This window comes from Equus przewalskii, chromosome 1 (genome assembly GCF_037783145.1).
Source record: "Equus przewalskii isolate Varuska chromosome 1, EquPr2, whole genome shotgun sequence".
Taxonomy (NCBI): Eukaryota; Metazoa; Chordata; class Mammalia; order Perissodactyla; family Equidae; genus Equus; species Equus przewalskii.
Genome location: NC_091831.1, coordinates 173334526 through 173357288, shown reverse-complemented (window position 1 = coordinate 173357288; position 22763 = coordinate 173334526). Strand labels below are relative to the sequence as shown.

Genomic DNA, 22763 nt, shown 5'->3' with positions numbered 1-22763 from the left:
ATTTAATTTGGGGGCTAGTCACTGGTGAGAAAAGTTAGGCAAAAAATTGATTAAGGAAAAAGGAGCAGTGAACAAAAGATTTCAGACACATTTTTCCAAAATTCTCTTTTACTATACAATTTTTTTAAATATCAGATTTTTATTCCTCTGTGTCTCATTCTTATTTCTCTCTAATGGAAATTTCTGACTTCAGTTTTAATGAATTAACACAGTACTATACATATCAAAAAGATCTACAGATATTTTTGGCATGCTTAGGAAAGCTGTGTGTTTTTATAGCACACTCTCCTTAAACAGAACTATCTGTCATCCTTTGAAACTCTAAGACATAAAAAAGAAAAGACTCTGACTCTGTGTGTGGCCAAGCTACTTTGCTTAATGCACTGAATGCAAGGTTTTTAGAAAAAAAAATCAAGAAGTTTCTGCTTCATTGATAATCTGACAGTAACTATTTATTGAAGGTAAAATACTTGTTGTCTGCTGTCACTATTTGTTTTAATACATAATCTTGCTAACTAAATGAGCTTAAAGCAATGCAGATAAGCAATGGCATGTACAGGGTCACTTAAATGCCAATTTGACTCTTTCATAAACTTTGGAATTCTTTTCCCATGAGTCTATTCTCAGCTACTAAATTGTGAGTAATATCCATTTACAAAGTTTAGGCTGGCCATAAAAAGGTTGTCTTCCGTGTCCAGCACACCTTTCAGTGCCCTAAGCAACAACAAAAGCTAATAATTAAAGCTTCTTTAAGGCCCCATAAAGAGTTAAATGAAGGAGAATCTAGAATAAACCAACCCATAAAAACCTAGTGGTGAAATAAGGAGAAAATCAGTTTCAACAAGGTGAATGGCAAAAGATAAACCATAAATCTAAATTGCATTTACACACCATTTTTCAAAATTGTGGTTGTACCCCTGTGTAATAAGAAACCCTATTAAAAATATGGGCGGGGGATGAAACATAATACGATAGTAGAGAAAAATAAGGCCATCTAAATTACCAAATCAATTGGCCTATGGACATTTTGTGTTGAGTTGTCTTTTATTTTATTTTATCATAGCAAAATTAAGCAATATAAGAAAGAGTTAATCCAAACTAGTCATTACAATGACCAAAAATGTCAAATCTAACATGTTAACTTTTAATTTTCTTTTGTCTCACAAAGAGCTATTTTTATTCTAGGTATTGTTATATCATTAAGCTAGTACATTTCAAAGACAAGAATGGAAAGAAGTGTAGAGTATAGCATGTACATCCTACAGCACTATCTGCCACCAACTCTTCCTGTGAGATTTAACTTAGATCTCATACACAAATTTCTAAAACACTTGATTTTCCTTTAAAAATGCATTTTCAGGTATCAATGCTACTGAATAAGTTCTCTTCAGACAGTAAATTTGTAAAGTTAAGGAAGTTACTTTTGTTTAGGTAGTTTTTGATCCCTCGGGAGTTTTGAAGACTTTTTTTGTCTCTGTTGTGGAAGTCCTAATATACTTTTTCGTGTTCGCTTAACTTCTTTTCCTCTGATTTGCAACAATTCTGATGATTTCACCTTTAAAAAAATATAAAATGTGCTGTTAAGGGAAGTTGTAATAACGAGTTAGAGCTTTCTCCCATTTTTAATGGTCCGTCTTATGTTCAAACTCCTAATTTCTATATATATTTTAAAACAGAATAGAAATCCTAAAGGTGAGTTGATATTTTCCTCTAAATTCATTCCTAAACTTTTACATATACACGTTCATGGCAATAAAAATATTTGTACCATATTTACTTATAAATTTTATTTATTGCCTTAAAACTATGAAGAAGAAATATAAGATTTTGTCCTTCCATAAATCTACTCTTCTTGATTGGCATTTTTAATAGAACTTACCCTTAGTCTCTTAAAATTTGCCATGACTAGTGGTTGCAAGCACAAGCCGAAATGAGCTTTAATGCTTTATGTAAGCACCCTCAGCAACGTTCATCCGTTTGTACTTCTTACGGTTGTACTGTTTTCTATTTCTACTGCTTGGGAAAGATAATGCATTCCTGGTCTCTTAAATAATTGCCTTTCAATCATAGACTTTGGGAGTATTGTTTTCCTAGATTTCTTAGAAAATTTGCAGTATTCACGGCAATAGTTCATCCAAAGATGCTTTTCTCTGTGCATTGCTCTGCATTTTTTTGAGACTGGATTTAAGAAAGAAAGCAGAGAGGCTTTCCTTGGGGAAAGCAGAGAGATTGGTTGAATAAGTAAAAGGAGGCCAGATAAAGAGAGGTTCCTATAAATTTAGGCAGAGCGTTTGGACTAGGTGCAGTAGTAAGGAGAGGGTTACTGCGACGTCCCGGGTAAGGAAGTGACGACAAATAAGGAAAGCTCAGAGTACAGAGCATTCCATCTCAGCATCCAGTTAACGTTTGAACTTCCTCTACACTGTCTCCATCAAATTGTCATCCATCCTGACATGAACAAGACCAGGAACGGAGGACTTGGATACATCCAAAGGCAGCCACTTTCTCTTTGAAACTCTTCCAGTTGTTAGAATTTTTGTTTGTTTTTTTCTTTATTATTGAACCTAACAACTTTCATCCACTAATCTCAGTTCAAACCTCAGGATCATAAAGGCATAATATGGCTCTCTCCCATTTGACAGACAAATATTTGAATATACTTGACTCCCTTGGGCCTGCTTTTCCCCCCATATAAACATCCCCAGTCCCTTCAACTCTACCTTACATTGACACTGTTTTGAAGTACTGTGCTTTGTCACCTTGAATGCTCTCCTCCAAACAGTCTCCAATTTGTCAGTGCCTCTCCTGGGTTTGGACACCCACATCTGAACACAGCATTTGAGGTGTGATATGATCAGATCAAGCAGGAGAAAGATGATCCTCTTTTATGGTATTTGTCAATCAACACAAACTATGATTGCACTTGTCTTCTTATTGCAAAACTAAACTGTAGCCTAAAACCCTGAAGTCTTTTTCACATTTGCTCTAAGTCATGTCATCCCCTATCTATGCACTTAGTTTGTGGACCCAAGGGCCATGCGTACATTTATCCCAATTAAGTTTCATCTGAGGTTTGACAAACCAAACCTTACTAGTCACATTTGGATGTTATCTGCAAATCTAATCAGCAAATCTTCCATATTCTCATCCAAATTATTAGGAAATCTGCCAAACTGGGCACAGTCCTATTGCAGTCCACTAGAGACTGTCATGATTAATTGTGCATCCTTTGCATAACTAATTAAAAATCCATCTAGCTCTTACCCTGACCACAGTCTTGTCTACAAAACTGTCATTGGGAGGCTTCCATAAATGGATTGCTGAAACCCAAAGGATAATAACAATACCTAAAGTTTATTGAGTTTTCTTGTATGCTGGGCTCTTCACCATGGTACTCTTGTGTTGAACTCCGTGTCTAACACTTTTCTAATGTTCAATATAGTGATTCAAAAAAAACAAACAAGGTTGGTCTTCCATGGCCTGTCCTTAGGGAACTCTGCTGGTTCCAGAAGATTTCTGCTTCCTCTTATAAGGGTTCAAACAAAATTCTTTTAACAATTCATTTAATCATTGCGGAGTTTTGTCCGAGACCAATGCATAGATTACAGAAACCGTAACCCTTACCCTTAAAAGAAATAAAATTCAGATTTGCAGTTGCTCGCCTCTGGGCTTCCAGCACCTCTCCCACTGCAACAGCTCCTCAAAGCTGCTGCCGACAGGGGCACAGCCGGGCTGAAACCCATCTATCCAAGCCAATGGGATGGGGCATCTTTTACCAATCTTGGGCTTCAAGTTTCTTTTATCAATTCTTTTTTTCTTCTTTCGAAACTGAAGCTCATTCTCCTTGTCAGATTTGAGAGAAGAAAAGTATGAGTTTATCAGCTTCCTTTTCTCTTTGTCATCTTTCTATTTAAAACCTCAACATTTTTCCAAAAGTAAATTAAGGCCACTCTGTCATCTGTTGTCATCACACTCTTCATCCATAAAGACAGGGTTATCCTTTCTTTTTTCTCTCTTTGCTCCAAAACTAACATGAAAAAAATACTTTTTTATTCTTAGCATTATTCACAGACCTCAACCCATTCTGGATGTTAACCTTCTTGGTATAATTTTTATAGCCACATGCAACTTTTATATTTACCTATGGATATGTATTTCTTCTTTCATCTTTTGTATATTTTTAAAACTCTGAATGCAATAGATCACTCATAATTGTTTTGTGAAAATTTGAGGGAATTTAGGGCACCCCACATTTCTTAAACTTCTTTCCATTTAGAATCTCAGGACACATGATATCTATATTTTTTACACACTTTTGAGCGTTAGCCCTCCTAAGATGCTCAACAATCTGCTCATGGGCTCTTGTGTCAGTCATTTCTTCATAGAGTCACCATTATCTAATTTCTCTTCTTTTTGGTCATGACTTAGACTAAAGTCCTAATAACATTTATTATACTAATGGGCTTCTAAGAGTAGAAATGGTCAGTAAAGTAAGGATTGATCAAATTCTCTACTTTTTTGCTGAATGAGACTTTCTGGCACATATCTGAGCAGTGGAAGTCCCGCATTGCTCCTTTATCACACCTCTGTGCTAGCCCTATTAGCTATGTCAAAAGCGGTCTTCTTGTCCCCCTAGTCTGGCCTGGCTTGCTGGAGTATATTGATCCTCATTCCTGTGCCAGAGATGCTAGAGACTAACTTTATAGCCTCAAATATCCAAACATGGTAAAGTTCATGGATAATAACTGATCTTAAGATGTTAACACAATAAGTAAATACAAAATACTTGGTGAAGACTTGGTGGGATGAGTCACAGGGACACTTCCAGTGCTGTTTTCTACGGCATTTCTGATGTGTTCCACAGCATCCCACAACAATAAACCATAAAGTCTTATTAGGTATTCTCTTCTCCACCACTAGAAACACTCTGGTTTCAGTTTAGAATTTAGAACCCTCTTAACCCATTCTCCAAGTCTCTCTCATCAAACCATCCCTCCTAGTTTTGTGAGGGACACTCCCTCCCTAGGCATTTTTTCAGCCTATCTTTGCATATCTTCTCTATGACTCAGTTTTTTCAACTATAAAATGAGGGTGATAATAGGGTTGTTATTAGGAAAAAATAAGATTACATGCAAAACACTTAGCAAAGTGGCTGGTACATGGTAAACACTCAATATATTCTAGCTACCTTAGGAAAGGACTACCTCTTTTTACCAAAAATAAATAATTTTGCATAACTTCTTAGTAATATTTAATAGCTGCCATACAAACCAAAAGAATTAACATTATGGGACTTTTCTAATGTGGGATTTAAGTTTCTGACAGGCCGTGGTGGTTAAACCCCTGTCCAGAAAGTCCGTTTCATTCGTTGACACATTTAGTACCCAACCATTTGTCTCTCATGCACACATTTTATTTCCATAATTCCAACGTTTATGTAGAAGAATAGATTAAAACCCTACCTGTGCCCACTAGCCTAGCAATTTCTCATCAAGATGCCATCGTCTTTAAAGATGCTTTCTAAGGTGTCTACATCCATAAGGTGTCGGCTTAACACACAGTATTCACCTAGAGTAGTTAGCAATGAGAGGATTCACTTAGCCTTGACGTACTTCACTTCCCCAAGTTCATGCCTTAGAAAGACAATGTGAGTTCTGAAAAGCTGATCACCAATCACGGCATAAGTCCCTTCTCCCTGATGGCAGTGGTGGATTTCCTCTGAACAGCTATGACTTGCAGAACTTCCTTTTTACCTATATCTTCAGAAGATCAATATGCTAGTGCCATGCAAGATGAGCCTAAGAAAGCAGGGCTTGAGAAATGAAGAAAAACCAGGAGCCAACTCACTAATACAGACATAATGTCACCAGGACCCAGACTATGATGGGGACAACTGGAAAAGAGAAGAGAAAAATTACAAGCAATAATGTTTAGGAGGAATCTAGGCCTTGGAGACTGATTATATGTAGAAGGCAAGGGAAGGGGAAGGCCACAGATAAACGCAAGCTTTCAGATTGGAGAGTTTGGGGCAAAAGTTGAAGAACTGGTAATGGCCAGTTGACTTGGGTGAAGCACAGTAGGAATCTGGTCACTGGTGGGGAGAGGGGGACCCAAAAGGAGAGGGACCGACCAGGAAGGTTGTCTAGGCAAGAAGTGGTATCCATGTGAATCAGTCAGAGGCAAAGATCCCTGGTGATAATCAGGATAATATGTTGTATTTCAGGGGAAAATGGCTTTTTTAAAATCCTAATAATAATGTGCCTATTTTTAAATAAACTCATTTAAATCAAAAGGTGACTCAAATTAAAGAAAAGTACTAGGCAAATAGTAATCAAGTGATACGCAAATATGGTAAAAATTATTTAAATGATACATAAGTAAAATGAACCTGGGAAACATTCTCAGCATAGGAAAAGACCCAGGGGTTAGGATAAACCCAAATCGGGCCGAGTTCTAAAAACTACAAGGTTCACTGCGTCCTGGTCCCTGGACTGCAGTTCCCGATTCCCTCAACGCTAACGGGAAAACTCTTGGGTCAATTTCTGAAAGCGCTGAGGTTCCATCCCTCTTCAAGAAGCTGTCTTCTCACCTCAGAGTTGCGAATAGGTTTGCGACTAAAAGCCCTCACAAAAAAAAAAAGGATGTCCCCTTTTGCCAAATAAGCAATTGGCATATTTAAGGTCCTTTCCAGGGTGAACTCCCACCCCCACCCCCTGCATCGGCCCTTGCCTGACCCACTTCTTCACACCTGCGCATCCTCAACTCTCATAACTCCGTTTCCAACATAAATAGTGTTTTACCTTTAAAGATACCCGTTTGGCTGCTTTTGAGTCACCTGCAGGTGCCTCATCTTCCAAAGGTTTACTTGATTCATCTGCTGCCTGGACTTCCAAAGTTTCCTGAGGTTTCAATAGCAGGCTTTCTGCTTCTGAGACTCCCCATTCAAATATATCCTCTTGTTCAATCTGCAAAACACTTGGTACACCCTCAGGAAGTTCCTCAAGCACCTTCTGCTGGAAAACGTAAAGGTACAAGAATGCTCTTTTTATTGGTCCTTCCAAAGTTTTTAAGACATACAGCATTTTCTGACAACAAAATGATTACCAAAACGCATGACTGAAATTAAGCAGAGGTAGGAAGTTTCCTCAGAAGATTGAGAAAAAGTAACTCAAACTGACTTAAGAAAAATGCAACACTGGCAAATTATCTTCCTCAGCCCTTGTCTTGGAAAATATAGCTACCCCACAGTTATCATGCACCAACTCTGAAGAAATAACAAAACTCCAGTCTGACCCTGACTCCATCCCACATTCACAGAGCCAAGGCCGACGGAAACGGCTGACCCCTGCCCCACCTGAGGTTCTTCGGTCCTGAGAAACAGACTCCTGCTGGCCAGATTCTCTTCCAGGAGCCTGCCTTCAGGTCCTCAGAGAAGAGCTGACCCAGAAGCCTCAAGAAGACCTCCCAGACAACCCCAGCTCCATCCCAAACCCAAATGAAAAATTCTCACAAAATATCACTCTTAGACCTGTTTCGTGTTCCTTAAAAATGTCTCACTGATTTAATCTGTATCTCACCAAGGCTTAAAGAAAGTATGTTTACAGCCATATTTGGATATTATTCATTTTTAAACCAAGATTATTTGGGATTATGGAGCATAGCAGGGAAAACTTCACTGCCTCAAATTAGTGGGTGATAAAACCAGTCTGACTAATAAAACCAGCTTGACTTCCGTAAAAGTCTGAATTCTAGAAAACGACTTGAAAATGCAGTTGTATCACTTTGTTCTTGGATACACTTACTTGCTAATAAGTAAAATAAAGGGTAAAGATGGCACACAGTACCAAATACTATGTTTCTTTGTTCACAACAGAGAAGGGATGGCCAAACCAAGAAATTTAAGTTTGTAAAACAAAACTTTAATCTGGAGCTGACGCTTTTATAAAGCTACTGGATGGTGCTGGGGAAAGAGTAAGAGCTTTGTAATCAAATAGGACTTAATTCAAATCCTGGATCTCTCAATTAATAGACATCTGATCTTGGTCAATGTACTTAGCCCTTTTTAGCCTTATTTTCCTCATTGGTTAAAAGGGGTTAATGAAATCCTTTTCATAAAATGGCAGAATAGATCCACTGGGGTAATGTGTGTTATGAGCCCTATACTGTCCACCTATGACAAACTCATTCATTTTACATTCCATAGCTTTGGGCACTGTTAGTCACTCTCTTTCTTCTGAATTTCTCTGCTCCCGGCTTCCTCAACACACTCTCCCAGGGTTCTGGTTTGGGAGATTCAATAGATGAAGGTACCACCCTCCAAAATAGAAAATGGAGGAAGAAAAGCTTAAGGATAGGGAAATGTAGTCCTCCAGCTGCAAATGATCCTCTTCAGGACTCTGCCCAGCCTCACCTCCTCCACAAAGCCTTCTCTGATCCTGTCACTATTCTGTGCCTGCCTCTATTTTAGCATAGATCACACTATATTACAATCGTCTAAGTAATCATTATCATAATCATAATCATTAACATATATGAGCATTATCTCCTCTAATTTTAATCCTCATCACAACTCCATGAAGTAGGAACTGTTTGTAGCCCCATATTATGAATGAAGAAGCTGAAGCTTGGAGATATTAAGCAACCCGTGCGAGGTCACACTGAAAGTAGCAGAGCTGTGTTTGAACCTGCTGCCCTCCTCCCCCTCCATTCAATAGCCTAGTGGTCCTCAAAGTGTAGTCCGCGAACTCTGACAGTCTTCAAGAACTTCTCAGGGGATCTGCAACAGCAAAACTATTTTCCTAATAGTACTAAGGCTTATTTGCCCTTTTCACTGTGTTGACATTTGCACTGATGATGGAAAAGTAGTGCCGGGTAAAACAGTGAACTAATACTTTTCAAACGATTAATGCATGAGATTACAAAATCATGCAGGAGTAAAAGATCCATTCAAAGAACAAGGCAGATGAATGAATTTTAATGTAATAATATACAATAAATTTATTTATCTGGTTTTAGATTCCCCATCACCACCAATCTTTAAGAAACTACCAGTTGTGGACTTTTGCTGTATTAACAAAGAAGAGTATCCCTAACTATGTAAAAAGCCTACTAAAATATGAGTCTTTCTCTAATCTGTATGAGACAAGACTTCAATCAAAAGAGCACATACAATAGGTTGGATGCAGAGCAGATATGAGAATCTAGCTCTCTATTAAACCAGATATTAAAGAGATTTGCAAAAAATGTGAGATAATCCTACCCTTCTCACTACATTCTTTTGTTGTGGATACTATTTTTTCCTTAAAAAAAGTTTTATGTTAATATGTATTGGCTTATTATTATTTTAAATGGATGAATATTATATTTTTATATATTTTATATTTTTCTCAGTTTTAATTTTTAGTATGCTAAACATTGGTTGATATAATCCACACAAACAGAAGCTCCTTTGGGTCCTTAAAATATTCTTTAAGAGTTTAAAGGCATTCTGAGACCAAAAAGTTTGAGTACCTTAAAGCTTTAAAGCGAAAAAACAAATTGTGCCCCACCTATCTTGTATATCTCAAGCACTTAGTGCATTGCAGATGCTCTGCAATTCCTGGTGAATGAATAGATAAATGAAAAGAAATCATATCAATGTTTTCTCTACTATGTAATTAGTCTCCATTAGAATATTTATTAAACAGTATTGTACTTTGTCTCTTTATATAGTGGCCTGTTCCATACAATAAGCTCCTCAAGGGCAAGCACTGCCTTTTCTGTCTGTGCCAACCACGTCTAAAACAATGCCTGCCACATAATAGGAAAAACAATGAATGAATTCCTTGATTTTTTTGATAAGTATGTGAGGAAATAATCCTCTGTGATATTCAAAAACTATTACATTTAAAATGGTGGGTATCCAAGAAGAAAAGTCATTCCACTAAGAATGCTCTTTTTAAAAAAGAAAGTAAATTGCATCAAAGAACTAAGAGACCTCTGGCATGTGGCATTGAGATGTTCACAACTGAAGCCCCCACCATCTGTGGGTAGGGTGCCGGTGCCGCTTAGAAAGAGCAGGCCCTCTTGGAATGGGAGCATGCTGGCCAGTACCACCCAGATAAATCTCAGCCCAGGAAGCTTCTAGAAGTCTAAGGAATGGGTAGGATGGAAAGATAGAGTTCTAATCTCTGGCACAGAGTAGGCACCCAAAAACGTGTCTGGAATGAAAGATACCACGGAGGAGCCTTTCTACCACCACCACACATCAAGTTAACAGGTGCTTCACCTCTAAAAGAGCTGTAAGCTTCTCATCAAAAGCCAGTGGCCAGAAGAGGTCCAGTGATTGCTCGTAAATGTCAAAGCTGAGGCTGTGCTTCCCACAGAATGTCAAAGAAATCAATATTTTTGTTTAAATTTTTATTTTAAATAATTACGATGATATCTAAGCTAGGTACCTGATAATTGGCATTTTTCATAGTTTCCTTCAACATGGTATTTTTTCTTATACTTTACATGAATATGTAGTGAATGGTATTAAGTCAAATTTATTCTATTAATGAAAATTTTTATTTATCTAAAACTAACTGATCTTGTATTTGTTTACTATACCTCTCAGAAGCTTAGAGGCCAGAGGTTTTGATATCTATCTGTAAATGGTGTCAACCAGACACAGCTACCCTAGATGTCAGCTTTAAGCCCATAGGATATGTGGTAAGGCTTCAAAATTGATTTATCCACTACCTTTACCGAATGGCTATTAGTGCCATGCCTGCTGGGTCCTGAAGTGGGTGATAAGAATACAAAGGGGAAAAAGACATGGCCTCAACCCAGAAGCATCCAAAACTCTGGTAGTTCAAATGTTTGTAGTAACTCTAAAGGATCTGTGGCTTTTGTGAAAAGAAAAGATTCTGTATGTTTTCTAACCATAATATGTTATCCTTAAAATGAAGTATGATCTGAATTTTTACGTATGTGGCATCATATTTTCAGGAACTAAAGAAGCTTGCTATTTAATGATATCATTTTACAAATTCTTAGTAAAGGAATTGATCATCGTGCCATCATTTGTTTTACATAAACGTAGATTTATATACAGGCAGACACGTCCCATCCCCAGGGACAATGTTCCAGATTGCTTTGAATCCCACAAGAATTTTGCCAATGATGGATGAAAAGGAAGCTTTCTTTCTGAAACAAACTTCTGTCACCCATTGTCCATGTTTCTCTACAAAATTCTCCCCTTGTCAATGCTTTTCACAATTCTTCTAGCTAAATAAAGAATAAGGTGATGCTTTCTTATAAACTCATAACTATTAATAATTCTCCAACTACCTTCTAGATCTGAATGTCTCTGGACCAGAAGAATTGTTAAAATCTTTCCCTTCTGAAAAGAGTTTCAGACCTTAGCTCAGAAAGTCTATGATAGGCAGCAACGGTGAGCCAAAATAGCCAAGACTACCAATGTGGTAGTCAATTAGATGTGCTTACAGCCAAACACATCTCTAGAATAAATCAGAGGAGATTTTTTTGACTCCCCAGATAAAGATTCAAGCAACAGGAGGCAGACTATTACTTCAATATAAGCAAGGAGGATTTCTGTTAAAGATTATCATTTGAGGTTCCTGAATACTTATCTGTAATCCTTGATCTGCTTGCGCTTGAGATGCTTTATGCCAGTGCATTTTTCCCATTGAAGAAATTTCCTTGAAAGAGGAAAAGAAAAAATTAGAACCATTTTTTAGACAATTTAAAAAATCATTGAGGCATATTATTCAATGCAGTAAAATGTGAGTCAATATAAGGCAGTAAATGAGGAATATATGAATGGGAAAAATAAGCTTTTCAATATTGTGCAGTAAATAAGAAATACAGACAAAATATACAATAAAAATATTTCATCTATTATTCCAATTTCATGGTTTTTTAAATTATCAATCTCTATAGATATATCATCAGATTTAATAGGACAATTAGGTAAAATTAAATCAGATGTAAAACACTGCTATTCATGATGCACAAGAAAGATAAAATCAAAACTAAAATTTAGTTTAAGAGCAAGAAATATGAATATACTTAAATTTTTAATGGGTGTAACTGTTGGTGTCATTTTTATCATTGCTAATGCTAACTGCTATGATACACTCTCTACTCAGTTGAAGTGGCAAGAAGATAGCACAATGCAATGTCTAACAACGGATAGGAATAAAGAGACTCAGGTTCTGCCCAAGCTGTAAAGTCACAGACCAGGCTTCAACAGGCAAGTTATTCTGCTTCCCTTCACCTCAGTTTTATCATCCTTGAAACAGGCATTCAGCTACATGACTCTTTGGGGCTCTTTCTCCTCTAGCCTGTAAGTAATGTCTGCAGCAAGATATGAACATTCATTGTGCTTTCAAACTCTGCTTTTCTACCTTTTCTTTGCTTCATTAAAAAGATCCAACTGAGGCCACTGACTTCTACATTTGTCCTCTTGTCATAAATAATGAGAAAACTGAACAAAATATAAGAACAACTCTTTTAGGATTGGATAACAGGTAGTGCAAGGATATAATGACTAAGAGAATGGGGAAAAGAAAGGTTAAGAGCTAAATCTCCCCAGATTTCTGCCTCACAGAATTTCCAGACCACAACACAAAGAGGGGGAAACCACACAGAGCCCGGGAATCTCACTAGTTGAAGAGAGAGAAATCAGAGCGAGGAGAAACCAAAGATTTTGTAAGGCACACTATGGAGAAGAGAGAGCCGATTAGAGAAAGCTCCAGAAATCTGCATTGGGTTCTTGAGTCTTTGGCTGAATACCGATCGGCTCCAGCAATGATGAAACCCATGAGGCCAGACAAACAAAAACTGCCAGAGAAAAAAATTACCAAATTGTGGTAAGCCACAATTCCCAGAGCTCAGACATACTGGGAGTCATTAGATCTCCCACCAGACATGCTGAATGCATTCATTATAAACCTCAAAAAGATCACACATTAGTAGTAGTGCTAAACCAGCCTTGGAGTAGAGGCTTCTCTGAACTTTAACACCACTTTAAAACAATACTTGAAAAGATCAAGCTGATCTATTAGGAAAAACTCCAACACTTTTTAAAGAAAGACAACAAAATCAAGTACTCTACAATGTAAAATCCACATTGCTCAGCACCCAGTCAAAAGTTACTAGTCATATGAAGAAGCACGAATATGTGACACGTAACCAGGAGAAAAATCAATAGAAAAAGACCCAGAAATGACAGAGATGCTGGAATCAGCAGATAAAGATCTTGAAACTTCTAATAGAAGTATTATAAATGTTCAAAGATGTAAACATAATCAGGAGCAAATGTAAAATATAAAAACAGAATCAAATGGGACATCTAGATAGGATATACATTATGGAGCTCCATTCATGATGGCGAGGTAGGAACATCCTGAACTCACCTCCACCCTTGGATAAACCAAGTCTACAGCTATGTACCAAACAATTTCCTCTGAAACAAACCTAAACAGTGGCAGAGTGACCCCTTGGCGCTGTGAGAAACCACACTGGACTAAGAAGGAAAGGCTGAGACACAATCTCACCACAAACCCTACCCCGTGCTCAGAGGCCCAGCACTGCGAGGGCACTCAAAACCTAGGGCTTCCCCCAGAGGAGGGAAGAAGGGTTTATACTCCACATTGGGCACCCCGACTTTTAAGACCAGCACCTAAGAGACAAGCCCCCCAAACATCTGACTTTGAGGACCAATGCAGCTCATGCCCACAAGACCGCTGGGGGCTGTTGGGCTCTTAAAGGGCTGGCACTCAGACTCACCTGCCCTTGGGCCCAGCACAGAGGCAGCCCTTTGAAAAGCGCCCGGACTTTAAGTGAAAGAAACTCATTACCTAATTTGGTCCGAGGGCAGCTGCCTGCCGGGATACTCTCTAAGGATGCAGGTGGTGGGCACCATCTTTTTTGTTTTTTAATTTCTTTTCTTTTTCTTCTTTTTATTTTTTCAGCCAGAGCCATCTGTGCACTCCCCCTCTGCCTCAAGCCAGCCAGTGGGTGCCATCTTCGTGCTCTCCCTCAGCCATTCTCCAGAGTGGCAGTATCTCCCAGAGCGGAGCTTCTACATGCATCTGGTGCTCTGGTTTTTCTATCTGGTGACCCAGTTTTTGCAGCTGCCACCCAGGGGATGCCCCTAGATTGCCTGGCACTGGAGGCCAGAGGGCTCACGTTCCTGGGTCCTGTGGGACTGTCACAACCAGAGAGACAGTTCTTGGCAGACTGCCACCCCCAGGGCACTGCACAGACAGCAGACTGAAGCACACCCCAGTCTTCCTAGGAAACAGGCCTACTTGCTAGTCCAGGAGCTTCGGCCTGAGGGGCAGGCTTCTGGTTTGGCACACTTATAGAGGTCTATGGACAGAGGCGCTCTCAGGGAGCAGAGACTTGTCGACACAGTTTTTGCTCTCTCTCTCTGCCTCACTCCAGCTGGCTGGTATTTTCCAGAAATGAACTCATACCTTTGTCTGGTGCCCAGATACCTCTACACTGCCTGGCTCTTGTGGCCAGTGGGGCTTATGCTTGTGGTCCCACAGGACTGTGTACATTTGCATTATTTAAAAGCTACTGCCTGAGGGTCTGTCTTCCAATCAGCCTGAATCTAGGTGCTGCCTGAGATCCTCTCCTTTGGACAATGACTGGTCTTGGCCCACCCCCAAATACCGGGAGCTATTAAAAATAAAACAGGCTGCTTGGACAGTCACAAAAGCATGAGAGGCAACCAAGAGCTGGAGGAGGGTGGAACAACAAGGTTCATCTCCTACATGAGGCCATTCCCTCAAGTTTGGGAGAGGCGGCTCTTTTCCCTAATGCATAGAAACCAACAGAGAGAGTCAAGCAAAATGAAGAAACAGGGGAACATGTTCCAAACAAAAGAACAAGGTAAAACCTCAGATAAAACATACATTATCTGAGGGGCTGGCCCCGTGGCCGAGTGGTTAAGTTCACACGCTCCGCTGCAGGCGGCCCAGTGTTTTGTTGGTTCGAATCCTGGGTGCGGACATGGCACTGCTCATCAAGCCACGCTGAGGCAGTGTCCCACATACCACAACTAGAAGGACCCACAATGAAGAATATACAACTATGTACTGGGGGGTTTTGGGGAGAAAAAAGGAAAAGAATAAAATCTTTAAAACATCCTTTAAAAAAAAAAATACATTATCTGAAATAAAAATTTCACTGAGTGGGATTAATAGTAGAGAAGACACTGCAGAAGAAAATACCAGTTAACTTGAAGACATAGCAGTAGAAACCATACAAAATAAATCACAGAGAGAAATAAAAACTGAAACAAAATGAACAAATACTCAATCTATTTTTTTTTAATTTCTTTTTTTTTTTGAGGAAGATTAGCCCTGAGCTAACTACTGACAATCCTCCTCTTTTTGCTGAGGAAGACTGACCATGAGCTAACATCCATGCCCTTCTTCCTCTATTTTAAGCATGGGACCACAGCATGGCTTTTGCCAAGTGGTGCCATGTCCGCACCCAGGATCTGAACCAGCGAACCCCGGGCCTCAGAGAAGCGAAACATGCGAACTTAACTGCTGCACCACCAAGCCGGCCCTAATATATATTTAATTAGAGTCCCAGAAAGCGGGGTGTGGAGGAAGCAGAAAATATCTGTACAAAAAAATGGTCAAAAATGTTCCAAATTTCATGACAACTATAAGAACCCTGATGCAAGAAGCTCCATGAACTACAAGCAACAAAGGACAGTGTGCCAAGTACATTATAACTGAAATAATAAAAACCAGTAACAAAGGAAAAATCTTATAAGCATTCAGAGAAACATCAAGCACAAAGAAACAAAGAACTACTGGTGACTAATTACCACAAACTAATACTGCAGGCTTCTTGCCAGAACTAAGCAAGCGAGAAGACAATGAAGCAACATATTTAGTGTATTTGTGCTGAAAGAAAACAACTGTCCACAGAGAATTCTATATCCAGCAAAAATATCTTTCAAAATCAAAGGTGAAATACTGTTTCAGCAAACAAAAGGTGAAAAAAATTCATTGCTATCAAACCTGCATCACAAGAAATGTTAAAGGAAATTCTTCAAGAAGAAGGAAATGATATAAAAACACGATAATAATGAACACCAAATTCAAGATATTGTTCACATTGGAGGAGGGAGGGAATTATTGGAAAGAGGTACTAAGGAGGCCTCTACTTTAATTGTAACTTTTCATTTATTTAAACAGTCTTAAGTGAATATGACAAAATATTAAATTTTGAAAAATCTGAGTGGTGAGTACTTGTTCTATAATTGAAATATTTCATAATAAAAATACCTTAAAGAAATTTTTCAATACACTTTATGTGGGTAACAAAACAATGTCAAGGGTGAATAAAAATATCTCAGTAAAGAAACCTATAGTTTACCTCTCTTGAACATAAATGCAAGAATCCCAATTAAAATATTTGCAAATGAAATTACTCAGACTATTTAGAAACAATACATCTTGACCACAGAAATTTTTCCCAAAACTGCATGGATAATTCATTGCTAGTTTATGAGATTAACAGATTAAAATGGAGATTCATATGATCATGTAAATAACTGCTGAGGAAAATCATCAATAAAATTCAACACTTAGGGGGCCAGCCCCATGGCTGATCAGTTAAGTTCATACATTCCGCTTCGGAGGCCCAGGGTTTCGCTGGTTTGGATCCTGGTCGTGGACATGGCATCACTCATCAGGCCATGCTGAGGTGGCATCCCACATGCCACAACTAGGAGGACCCGCAACTAAAATATACAACTATGTACTGGGGGGATTTGGGGAGAAAAACCAGAAAAAATTTATTGGCAACAGTTGTTAGCTCAGGGGCCAATCGTTAAAAAAAAAAATTCAACACTTATTTCTAAGTAAAAGTTAACTAGAAATAGAAGAAAATTTACTCAACCCCACAAGAGCTATTTGCAGATTCCTGCACCAAATATTGTATTTCATAATAAAACATTAAACAGGTCAGACTCAATGCAACAAGAAAAAAAATAATAAGTTGTAAAAGTAACATAAGAGAGAAGACAAAAATGTCAGTATTAATAGAGTACATGACCACATATTGGAGGAAGAAAGAAAACAACTGAGAGTCAGCCTGGTGGCCCAGTGGTTTTCACATTCTGCTTCGGTGGCCCGGGGTTCACTGGTTCAGATCCCAGGTGTGGACCTACACACTGCTTGTGAAGCTATGCTGTGGCAGACATCCCACATACAAAGTAGAGGAAGATGAGCATGAATGTTAGCTCAGGGCCAGTCTTCCTCAGCAAAAACAGAAGGATTGGCAGCAGATGTTAGCTCAGGGCTAATCTTCCTCAAAAAAAAAAAGAAAAGAAAAGAAAACAGCTGAAAAAGTATCAGACCAAAATAGAAGTAATAAATATATCTAACAAATTCAATAAATAAAATTTCACACCAGCAATAATCAGTTAAGATCCCATTCTTGGGGGCCAGCCCAGTGGCTGAGTCTGAGTGGTTAAGTTCACGCACTCCACTTTGGCAGCTCAGAGTTTCACCAGTTTGGATCCTGGGCACGGACCTAGCAGCACTCATCAAGCCATGCTGAGGTGGCGTCCCACATAGCAGAACTAGAAGAACCTACAGCTAGAGTATGCAACTATGTGCTAGGGGGCTTTGCAGAGAAAGAGAAGGAAAAAAAAGATTGGCAACGGATGTTAGCTCAAGTGCCAATCTTTAAAAAAAAAAAGATCCCATTCTCAAAATGAAAATGAGCTGCTAATATAAGCAATGAAATGAATGAATCTCAAAAACATTATGTTGAACAGAAAAAGTCAATAAAATGGCATCAGAATGGCCAAAAACAGACCCTCTAACCCACCCAATAAGACAAGTATACAGACAAAAGTATATGAAAACTTAAGTGTTTGTAATCTAGTAAGTCCAATGCCTAGGCTTCTTCAAGGACAGTTTCATTTAATTGCTTTTTTTCTGTGTATGGGCCAAATTTTCCTGTTTATTTTCACGTCTCATATTGTTGAAAAGTTTATAGCAAGCCAGGGAGCACTTATTCAATAAAGACTAATGGATCTCAGTAGGAAGAGTGAGTACTTTAGTGTTTTAACTTGCCCTACCCCCATGTTCTGCTGTCTAGCTAAGCAGTAGCCTTGAAAAATAAAGGTGAAAATAAAATAAATATTTTAGTGACTTTAAGGCCTGTGAATGTGTAGACTGATTGTTTTGGGTTAATCTCAGCCTACCAAGTAATACTGTCAGCCAGAAATGTCTGTGGGCATTCACCTGGGCCCATACTATTTGCGGCAAGCCCCCACAGACATTTCCCCAACCAGAGCCAATGTTGTGGCTGGACTAGCCCTTGTGCTTCTTATTATGATCACAAGATACACCTCAGCAACAACAATCAGGGAACTTTGAAAAGACAAAGTTTATTACTTACAGGTCCTAGAGGGTACATGGCATGCCCTGGGCCACACAGCAAGGTTGCAGGGAGACACAGAGAATGAGAGAGAGATAAAGAGCACAGACCCAGAATTCTGCTTCTATTGGGGTTGAGAAGGTGGGCCAGGTTCACTATTGGTGAATTTAAAAAGTAAGAGCAGGAATTAAAGTGCAGGAAGGGAAAAGCAAGCAGTCATTCAAACAGTCAGGTATCCAGGTCAACCAAAGCTTTCCAAAAGGAGGAACTTCATGAGTGGGGCAGCCTAGATCTTTCCCTAGTTTGTAGCTGGCAATGCATTTATTCAAGATGGATGTGTGCGAAGTGGATACCTCAGCAATCAAAAGCTTAATGTCAGGCACTTACATTAAAATCAAAAAAGCTAACTGTCAGGTGCTTACAATACATTGATGTGCATGCCAAAGGCTGTGGAATGCTCAGAAAAGACCTAGAAACTCTAAGTTTTCACCTCTAGCTCACCTTGAGGGTCTAGGCAGTCTAAAAGTGAGGGCTAACACAGAATGGTAAACTGCCTGCCTGAGCACTGAAGGTGTGCCCCAACACACAAAAGAACTCCTCAGCAAAAGCTGAGCGACATTGGTTGCAGGCATTCAAGGAAATCTATGTTCAGTCATTACCTGAACACTAAGCTAACCAAGTAGAGACTTCAGAGGCCACACACAACAAAGAATATAGACTTTACAAAATTGATTCTAGCAAGTCACTAAATTTTTGTAAAAGACAACAAGAACAGCAACAACAAACAGCAATAATAACAAGCCCTGGGGGAAAAGGAGCCTCTGATTTCCACAAACATCACATTATATTATTTTATATGTCCAGTTTACAACAAAAAAGTATATAAGACATGCAAAGAAACAAGAAAGTATGGTTCAATACAGGAAACAATGTAATCAATAGAAACGATCCTTGAGGAAGCCCTAACATTGGATCTACTACTTTAAATTTCCTATTTTAAATATGTCCAAAGAGGTAAAGGAAACCATGTCTAAACAACTGAAGGAAAGTATGACAATAATGCCTCTTTAAATATATAATATCAATAAAGAAATAGAAATTATAAAAACAAACCAAATAGATATTCTGGAGTTGAAAAATACATTAGCTGAAATGAAAAATTCAATAAAGGTGCTCAGTAGCAAGTTTGAGCAGACTTTGAAGAAAGAATCAGTGAACTGAAGATAGTTCAATTGAGATTATTCAGCCTGAGGAACTAAAAGAAAAAAGAATAAAGAAAATTGAACAGAGCCTTAGAGATCTATGGGACACCATCAAGCAAAATGGGAGTCCCAGGAGTGGGGAGGACAGAAAGGATATTGGAAGAAATAATGGCAGGAAACTCCCCAAAGTTGATGAAATATATTAATCTACATATCCTAGAAGCTAACTACACCATAAGCAAACTGTCAAACTATTGAAAAACAAAGAATCTTGAAAGTAGCAAGAGCAAAGGAACTCATCACACACAAGGGATCCTCAATAAGAGTAACAACTCATTTCTCATCAGAAACCATGGAGGCCAAAAGGCAGTGGGATGACATATTCAGAATATTAAAAGAAAAAAACATCAACTAATAATTCTTAAATCCAGCAAAACTATCCTTCAAAAATGAAGGAGGAATTAAGACATTACCAGATAAACAAAACTAAAAGATTTTGTCACTAGCATAATTGCCTTACAAGAAATACTAAACGGAGTCCTTCAAACTAAAATGAAAGAACACTAGACAATAACACAAATACACATGAAAAATAAAGAACATTGGTAAAAGTAACTAGATAGGCAAATATAAAATATTAATGAATTTTTGTTTATAATTCTTTTTTCTCCTATCTGATTTAAAAGACAAATGCATAAAGTAATAATTATAAATATGTCGATGGATACATAATGTATAAACATGTAATTTGTATGACAATAGAATCACAAAGAGAGGGGAAACAGAGCTACACAGAAGCAAAATTTTTGTCCATTATTGAAATTAAGTTGATATGAATCTGTACCAGATTGTTACGTTAAGATGTTAATTGTAATCCCAAAGGTAGTCACTAAGAAAATAAGTAAAAAATATATAGTAAAATAAATAAGGGAATCAAAATGGTACAAAAAGAAACCTACAGCTTTTCATGCTTTTCATTAGTTCAACATTTCTGAGAAACATGCCATGGCTGTTGAAGAAGATTCCACCACAGTGAAATTGAGATTCCATGGTGAAAGCTCGCTGGAAGCAGGGAATAAGCTAGACAGGTCAACCCACCCAATAGATGGGGCTCCAGGAAACAGCACAGGGTAAAAGGTGTCCACAAACACATTCAGTTCATAAACATCTAGACTTTACAGAACATACTCAGCTCATGAATAAAGAGAAAAAGGCAACTGAAGGCCTACGAGAAAACCATTGAAAGGTAAGGAAAAGGAAACAACACCTGAAATCTCAAAGGAATTAGTTTTAAATAAATTGTGTGATGTGCTCAAAAGATCCAAGAAGATATGAATTCTATCGAAACATGCAGAAATGTATGTAAAGAGAATGAGTTGAAAAAGCAGCAAGATGAAAATAAAACTTAGAATGACATAAGAAGATTTAAAGGAAAATAAACAATAATAGTATTGAAATATTTAAATATATATTAAAAAGCAGAGTTTAACATTTTTTAATGAAGGAAATTAAATCATAAGGTAGAAGACAAATGATTAGATTTTCCAAAATGTAGAGGAAAATGACCAAAGGGGAGGGGGGATGCAATGTCAAGATAGTGACAAAATCAGAGAAAGAAAATTGAGACACACATGGGGAGAATTGATGTTCCTGAAGACAAAAGTAAATGAAATACAAGCAAAAGTCAGTAGCTTGATAGAAAAAGATTTAACTGATTCCAAAGAGTGTGGGGTGGGGGGCTGCGTAGGTAGTTAAAAAGGTTTGTATTGTCATGTTCCAGGAAAAAAATCAGTGAAAATAAAAGCACACCTAAACACATTTTGTAAAATACTAGAAATATAGTAGACGTGTGAGTTTGTGCCCAAAAAACGGTATTCTGACATATTCCAGAAGCAAATGATGACCTGCTGGGCAGAGCTCCCAAATGGCCAATTTGGGCAGGAAATACAGAGAGCGTTTCAGACAGACAACAGTGGGAAGGTGGGCTGGATTAGGAAGACAGTGCAATCTGTCTCAGACACTGGCCCTTGGTCCTAAGAAGTTGCTACAGGCAAGAGCTGAAGGAACACTTTTCACAGGTGACTCTAGGAGGCTGAGAGACACAAAGAACTCCTTGACAATGAGGCTACAGCAAGTAGAGACAGGGACATCCTCCCTTCTTGGCTCAGAACTCTGCATGTCTCCTTTTCAGTGGGGATCACAGATATACTCAGCTCAGAAAATACCACACATGAACTGAACTTTTGGAAAAATTATTTGAAGATGCAGTTATAGTCAAACACTGCATAACGAGGTTTCAGTCAACATGAAACCACATATATGACAGTGGTCCCATAAGATAAGTACCATATAGCCTAGGTGTGTAGAAGGCTATACCATCTAGGTTGTGTAAGTATTGTAGGAGAGGAAGAAATTTTTCTCTACTCTTCTACGTTCTTCTGGCTGGTCTAAGAATTAAATTGACATAAAACAGATGAACAGGAGAAAAACAAACAAAAGTTTAATAACCTGTATACACAGAAGAAACCCAGGAAAACTGAGTAACTCACCAAAATGGATGAAGCCCTCGCTTTAAAAGTCATCCTTAGTTAAAGACAAATATGATGTTTGGGGTGGGGGGGAGGAGTTGGGCAATTCAAGAGAAGGAAGGCAGTTCCTAAGTATGTGAAAAGGAGCAAATGTTTGGAAAACAGTATTTGGCCACACAGAAACAGAAGAACACAGAAAGGAGCCCAGCAAACAGGCTTTTCTAGGTTTCTCCCTGTCTACCACCTAGTTCATGTTATGCTAAGGTGATATCTTGCTTCCTGAGACAGGGTTTTTAATCCAATTTCTTTTAGACAGTTAAGGAGGAGGTAACAAAAAAGACTTTCTGAGCCTTTTGTTTCTTAAAAGTAATCATCCTAAAATAATCCTCACGTTAAAGAAACACATTTTGGGGTGGCAAATTTTGTTCCCCTTGAGTACATCTATGATGTTCACACAACAACCAAATTGCCTCATGATGCATTTCTCAAAACACATCCACATCAGTAAGCAATACATGACTGTAAGGGCTCAAAAATGGGAAGCTAAAGTATAAAAAGAGATAAGTAACAGTGGTATGCAATGAAACCATTTATTTGTTTTTGTTTTTGTTTCTGTTTTTTT

The 22763-nt window shown here is 38.3% G+C and overlaps 1 protein-coding gene across 1 annotated transcript in view; it reads right to left on the bottom strand.

The window, feature by feature from the left end:
• The window catches only part of TTC6 (tetratricopeptide repeat domain 6), a 189720-nt gene that overhangs the window by 116961 nt on the left and 49996 nt on the right, over nucleotides 1–22763 (bottom strand). The window contains exons 3-5 of the mRNA XM_070629311.1: nucleotides 11616–11684; nucleotides 6801–7022; nucleotides 1422–1555 (exon numbers count right to left, since the gene is read on the bottom strand). Coding sequence (XP_070485412.1) covers nucleotides 1422–1555; nucleotides 6801–7022; nucleotides 11616–11684 — 425 coding nt within the window. The remainder of the gene's footprint in view (nucleotides 1–1421; nucleotides 1556–6800; nucleotides 7023–11615; nucleotides 11685–22763) is intronic.